The 7,436-nt window shown below is 40.4% G+C and overlaps 1 protein-coding gene across 1 annotated transcript; it reads left to right on the top strand.

The window, feature by feature from the left end:
- Positions 1 to 4,279: 4,279 nt before the first annotated feature.
- On the top strand, positions 4,280 to 5,775 carry LOC6568688 (splicing factor U2AF 50 kDa subunit). The gene has a single exon (XM_001995227.3). The coding sequence runs from the start codon at positions 4,311 to 4,313 to the stop codon at positions 5,670 to 5,672; it is 1,362 nt and encodes a 453-aa protein (XP_001995263.1). The 5' UTR covers positions 4,280 to 4,310; the 3' UTR covers positions 5,673 to 5,775.
- The last annotated feature ends 1,661 nt before the right edge of the window (positions 5,776 to 7,436 follow it).

The following is a 7,436-nucleotide window of genomic DNA, read 5'->3' as shown; positions in this document are numbered from 1 at the left end:
TCATGGGCAAAGGGCTTCAAAGGGGTGTGGTAAATAGACTTTAAGTTTTCCTGTATACAGCAAACTGCTCTCAGTCAGCTCAATTTGAGACACTGACTCCAACTTTGAACATAACCTCACTTGTGTTAAAGCCAGTGCAGAAAATGCAATTACAAAAAAAAAATAGAAAAGAAAAACAAAAAAATATGTTTAGAAATTTGTCTGTGAATATTATTGGATTACTTAGTACATTTTCTCACATTTCGCTCTCAGAAAGAAGCACGCGAAGCAGATCATTTTTTTGGGCGCCAGAATATCATTAGAAATTCCCTGTCAGTTTTAAGAACTCCAAAGGGTAACGCCAGAAAAAAAATACACTTGAAATAAAATGATGACACAACTGCGCCAGTAATAATAATGACGATGACGATGATGATGATAATGATGATGACGACGATGATTATGTTGATGGGGCATGCCAAACAAAGAGAAAAATAAGTAAAAAAGAAACATTTTATGACATTGCTGACAATTTATGATGCAAATTCCTCGCAACAGAAAAGCAAAAACGAGGAATGAAGGATGCAGCCTGCGTTTTGACGGCGGGAGGGGAGGGGAGCGGCGACGACAAATTTGTCGAGAAATTGCATAAAAAAATCCATATCAAAAATAAATTGTTATGCTGAAATCTGTAATCTGAAGTAGTTGCGGATGCACTCGAAAGATATTTACGGGTGCGCAACCCAAGAGCAAAATGGCAGACCCGAATACAAAATGGCAACAAAAATAAATAAACTCATTGCGAATTGTTTTTCTGTTGATTCATCAGAAAATAAATTGAAATGCTCTTGTTGACATTTAACCAAAAAAAAAAAAAAAACAAAAACAACAAGTGAAGAATAAACACAAAAACAACACTGAATGCAGTCGGGTCCTGTCAGGTTTCAGCCAAGCTGTGTTTGCACTGTTGATTTATTTAATTTACTAAAACTAACAGCATAAAATATTTGATAATAAAATCACGTTCACACGCCTATGGCCACAAATCAATTGATACACAAACACACACAAACATATAACACACACCGAGCTAAATAACCCAACAAAAGTCCACCAACCAATCTATCCAATCGACCAACAAGTTCATTAAAACTTTTATACATACGAGTATACATGTATGTTTGACAAAAAAAAAAAAAAAAACTAAATAAATCCAATAAAATGAGGCTCCCATTTTCGTGGTAACCGCAACAAAACTTCAATTCGTTGGGACGTTTTGGTTATGGCCATTTCAACTAAATGGATTTGCCCCTGGGGCCAAACAGTAACCCAAACCCAAACTCATTCCCAAGCTCAATGTGTGTGGTCAAAACTTTGCATATCATCATTTCATTTCATGTTAGTTAAGCGTAGCCAAAAACATTTTTATTTTGCGTGTAGCACTTAATATTTATGAACATTTCATTATAAAAATATAGCCAAACAACAAAGCTTTGGCAACATTTCATATATGTGAATGTAATAAATTTTTTAGTGGCCAACCGACCAGAAAAGCGAAACTTCAACATATTATTAGAAATCTGAAATTCGAGCAGAGTTGTTCAATGAGTAATCCATGTGATTCACTAAGCCATGGGAACTAGTAAATCCAAGGAATTTCTGAGTATTTGAAACTGCTCTAGAGATGAAAGAAAAACATTAGAACATTAAAAGTCATAAATCATAAATCGCGTGTGTCTTCTTTAAAATGAGAATAAAATTAGGTAGTAAGAAGATATGCAATCCAATCCAATCCAAGATATGTCATTATATTATTATATTATTTGTTTTAGACATATTCATAAATGACCCTCCATTTAAGTTTGTGTTCATTTGCATTCCCAAATCAATGTCAATTACATTTTTGAAGGGATTCATTTGATTTCTTTTTAACTTTAATTGTAGTAAACCATATATCATCTATATTTTTAGCTCGAGATTTTCAAGGCTCTCCTCATTTTTTAGACATTTCGCAGACGAAACAATCAAATATTCCCGATTTAATCTTGTTTTTCGCTAAGCGTGTCAATTTTTAGTCCCACATCAATTTAAATTACATTTTCGAACAGTTTTCAAGGGATTAATATGATTTCTTTATTTATTTATTTTTGTATTACAATTTGATAAATTTGATTGTATTCAGCAGAATGTCAATCTTATTGTGAGTAATAATTGACAAAGATTTGATATCGTTGCCAATAACCAGAATATTTTATAATGAGTTTTCTTTTCTCATTTCCATTTAAAACAGTTTGTTATGAATTTTTATTGCATCCTATCATAAAAATATATATGTAAATATAAATATATATTTTTGTTTGTGTTCGAAATTAATTTATCGCCTTCAAATAATAACGAAACAAAATCGAAGCGAGCGATCGAAAAAAATATTGTTTACGAACAACGTGCAACGTGCAACGTACAACGTACAACGTTCAACGTACAACGTCAAATGTCTGCTGAAGAAGAAGAAGAAGCAGCAGCAAAAGCGTTGCCTGAATTTAAATGGACAAATTAATTGCGTTTGTCATGTTTTTGTTCGTGGCTGGGACTGCTTCTCATTGAGTTCTCGCTGCTCATGGAAACCCAAATAAAAAAAAATTAATTGGTTTTTTTCTGTGGACAGCTCTGAAATGTGTTTAATTCAGCATTAATGAAACATACACGTCACAGAGATTTTTTGTTCTTCATTTACTTGTTGTACACCAAAGTGCCAATTGTCGTTGAATTATTGGTTGCATTTAAAGTCGTTATAAATCTTGTTATCTGTGCGATCGGCGTCTGATCAACAAACGCCCATTAAACAGTTGCCAGCACGACCATTATCCTTGTCTATCCAGCAATCGCATTAGCTGAGACGAACCAAACCCAACCAAACCGAACCAAACCGAACCGAAGTGAACCCTTTTTGGGAACGCACACGAACAGAAAAGAAGACAAAAATACACGGGGGGGATCTATCCCTCTCTCTCTCTGTGGACATTAATTATCACACAGTTTGATTTTTTCGATTAAATGCCTTTTTTTTTGTTGTTCTCGCGTGTAGGAGGATCAATCGAGTGGAGGAGCTCCTTCCCATGCCCCTTCAGAGCACTGCTCCCTGCCCACCATGTCGTGTCAGTTGACATTTGTGATTGTGTCGCCTTTTTTGTGAATTAATTGAGCCTCCACTGCTTTTTTTTTGTTTTGTTTTTTTTTCATTTTTCTGGCCTTCAAAATTAAGTCGTTTCTCTGGAATGTTTTTGGGTGCCTGCCTGCAGCTTTTATCCCGTTTCTATCGTGAACCGACCACACATGGCGTTCCCCAAATGGGACTCCAATTTTGTGGCTCACGCAGCTGGAGAATATAAATATATATATGTGTATATATATATACTCTGATAGCTGCGGGCCGCATTGCCAATTAATTATAATTGATTAGCAATATTAACGGATGAATATTAAGTTGATGTCAATTCGCATGAAATCATCACGTTTGCATCCGCAGCAACATTTAATTATTTATAGTTTTTTATGTATTTATTTTTTTACATCTGTTGTCCAAAGATATTTCGAGTCTATCAATTTGCAGCGAAAGCTAAAATTCTCGATAAATGATAAATGATAAATGATAAATGACTTAATTGCGGCTCTCAACAGATTTGTGAAGCGTTCGAAATTATCATTTCAACAAATATATTCATTTTTTTGATGTGATGAATCATATGTAAATTAAATTAATGCTGCACAAACCGAAATAGAGAAAGAAAGAGTGTGGAGAGAGAGAGAGAGAGAGAGAGAGTGGATTATTGAGGAAAGCATTTTTTAAAGCGTTTTATAGCACTGCACTACTATGCAAGTATAACAAGTACCTTGAACAACTATAAATTATTTCTTAAAAAAGTGAAACAGAAATTTACATTCATTTTTTGAATTCTGTGCATATTGAAAATGGATAAAAATTGTATAATAAATAAAAATATTCCCATTTCGAGCTGTGGTTCGCTGTGAAATCGCTCTTCTCTTTATTGATGAAGTATCCCTGTTTTTCAGCCACTTGACACAGACCAGAGTAGACAGGGACTTGTATTAAATGTTAATCTGATTTCATTTTCAGCCGTTGGACTGCCCTTTACTTTATTATCAATAGTTCTCTTCAAATGCAACCCTGACCTGCTGGCAGCAAATTAAACGGAGTTGCCTGCGCCTTTGAGAGCTGTCAGTCGAAGCGGGTTCCGAATAATAATCAGCTTCCATTTGCCATTTTCCAGCATTCTCAACTGTTTTGTTGTGCATAGAAACAAATTTGGAAAATGGGTCGCGAATCCAAAAATAAGTTTCGATCGCGCAAACGCGTCAATAGATATCGTGCTTATGCTCCAGCTCGTTCTCGTTCCCGTTCCCGTTCCCGTTCCCGATCCGGATCGCCTGCCCGTTCGCAATCCAAATACCGTTCGTCATATTACCGATGCGAGGCAGGTGAATCGGGCCGCATAATAACGTGGCAGGCGAACACGTCACGGAAATGCCGTCGCACCAGCAGCGCCTGGGATGTGCCACCGGTGGGCTATGAGCATCTATCGCCCGTCCAATACAAGTCGATGCAGGCCAGCGGACAGATTGCCCTGAGGATTGTGCCAAATGCGTTGCCCACCGGCGAGTCGGCATCGATAGCGACTGTGACGCGGCAGGCACGTCGCTTGTATGTTGGCAACATACCCTTCAATACCACCGATGATGAGATGAGGGCCTTCTTCAATGTGCAGATCCAGCGCATGTGTGGCGCACTGGAGAACGATGGCAAAGCTGTGCTCACCTGCCAGACGAATCTGGAGAAGAATTTCGCATTTCTCGAGCTGCGCTCGATGGATGAGACAACGTTGGCCATCTCATTTGATGGCATCAATTATCGCGGCCAATCGCTGAAGATACGGCGTCCACATGACTATCATGCTGGGGGCACGACTGGGAGCTTTGTGGGTGCCACTGGGTATGTGTCTGGTGCAGTGGTGCAGTCGAATGCGGCCATTGCCACTGTGGTGCCAGATACACCGCATAAGATATATATTGGTGGCTTGCCCACCTGCCTCAACGATGATCAGGTCAAGGAGCTGCTGATGACCTTTGGCCATCTGCGCGGCTTCAACATGGTCAAGGATGAGCTGGGTCACGGCAAGGGTTATGCCTTCTGCGAGTACATGGATGCCTCGATAACGGAACAGGCCATCGCCGGCCTCAACGGCATGCAACTGGGCGAACGCAAGTTGATCGTGCAACGTTCTCTGGCCGGTGTACGAAACCTGGTTACCCATCAGTTGCCCGTGTTGCAAGTGCCCGGATTTCCCGCTGACGTCAAAGTGGGCAAGGCAACCGAGGTGCTCTGTTTGCTCAACATGGTCATGCCCGACGAGCTGTTGGACGATGCCGAGTACGAGGATATACGCAAGGACATCAAGGAGGAGTGCGCCAAATTTGGCAAGGTCATCAGCATCAAGATACCGCGACCCTTTGGCGAGTCGCCACAGCCCGGCTGCGGCAAGGTCTATGTTCGCTTCGAGACCACCGATGTCTGCAAAAAGGCCCTGAAAGCATTGAGTGGCAGACGCTTCAGCGGACGCATCGTGATGACATCCTTCTACGATCCAAACAAATTCAAACGCAAGGATTTTCAATAAACATAAAAACCCACAAATATTATCAATAACAATAATCAAATAAAGAGCTATTTAATTGTCGACTCTTCAAGTGACAAAGAAGGAAGCAAATCCAACTGAAAAAGGATATCAATCTGAAATGCCTTAACACTCATAAATCTCAACTGATTTTCTAAGACTGGGGCTTTTTAGTCATAGTCTGATCTGTAGATGTAAAGTTGAAACCCGATGGGTCAAGACTTTCCGCTTTCATAAATTTGTGAAAGTTTAAAACTCGTTTCAAGGTCGCAAATCCAAATTGCATCCCAAATAAATGCTTGGGCATCGGTCAAAGCTTTCCACTGCCAAATCCAATCCGATTTTCAAAAATCATTGCTTCTCAATCATGTTTTGACATCTAGATAAATACTGGAAACAAAGTTCAAAAATAGTTTCTCGCTGTTGCAATTGAACTCCGTCTTGCCACAGCTCTGCCAATTCATCTGTTGCCAGCCATAATACCCTTCTCTACGCTTCATACAGGGTATACTCCTGTCTGTTTTTTCGTGCCTTGCCTTGTCTTGTCATATCATTATCTGCTTAAGAGCGCTTTAGATTCTGTTGCCTGACTGTGGGCATGTCTGCCTCCTTTTCTCCGCCTCACACTCCCTCTGTCTGTCTCTCAGTCTCTCAGTCTCCGTCTCTCTGTGTGTGGACTGATTCAATTAGTTGACGTACAATCCTTATATACTTTTAAAAGCTGCTCCACAGCTCGCCGCCAGCTTAATTAAAATTTTCAGAGTTTCGCCTTCTTATCGCTGTGGCATTTCTCACATATTCACACCTTCTTCGCCGATGTTGTTCAGCTCCAGCTCCAGCTTCAGCTCCAACTCCGGCTTCAGCTTCAGCTCATTACGGCCAAGCAGGGCATTGTTAATGCTTTTACAATTGTGTGAAGAGTGAGGGCGGGGGCAGGGAGGCAGGGGAAAGGAAGCTGCACCAGAAGCTTATCGCACAACACAACGATTGCATTTTCTCAGGTTTAAGAAGGGTCTCTGTTGTATTTTATATTTTGTTGTTGTTCTTCTTCTTGTTGTTGTTGTTTGGAGCGCACCTTATCTTTATTTTGGTCATTTGGCCGACAGCCGGTCATCAATAAAGGCAAAAGGCGAAGCTTCGACGCTTTATCGCTGGGAGACGACTTCAACTAAACGCTTTATCGCAAAGTCCACCATAAATGTATGCGGCCGGGACACAAATTAATTCAACGCCTTGGATTTGTCATCGGGTTCGGTGGTTTGCCTTTGCTTTTAGGTAGACAATCGCCTTCTCAACTTGCCGCCAAGGGCAGCAGCAGAATTCAATTCAGTTCAGTTCAGTTCAGTTGAACTGCTGCTCTCAGAAATCAATGCCTATTTCGATGGGTAATTAATAAACGCCCATAAAGATGCGGATACAATAAAAATTCCAAAGAGAACTACACAGAGAGAGAGAGAGAGAGAGAGATGGAGAGAGATGGAGAGAGTATTGAGAAACTGGAAAAATCGTTGGGCTTTGTTTCGGTCACTCCAAAAAGGGTTTCTTTCATCGTTTTTTGTGTGTGTTTATTTTTTATGAGCTGCAGCTGCCTTGCACGGGATTAACTGGATTGTGTGAGATGATGGCCAGTCTCACCCCTCACCCCTCCCCCCTCTCCAGACACCCGCAACTACTTGCCTCTTGCCAGTTGGGGGCAGTGCCAGCATTAGCATCTCTCTCTTCCCCTCTCTCTTTCTCTCTCTCTCTCTCTCTCTCTCTCTCTCTCTC

The sequence above is a fragment of the Drosophila grimshawi genome, unplaced genomic scaffold (genome assembly GCF_018153295.1).
Source record: "Drosophila grimshawi isolate 15287-2541.00 unplaced genomic scaffold, ASM1815329v1 contig_1367, whole genome shotgun sequence".
In the NCBI taxonomy this organism is placed as follows: domain Eukaryota; kingdom Metazoa; phylum Arthropoda; class Insecta; order Diptera; family Drosophilidae; genus Drosophila; species Drosophila grimshawi.
This window is presented reverse-complemented; position numbering and strand designations above follow the sequence as displayed.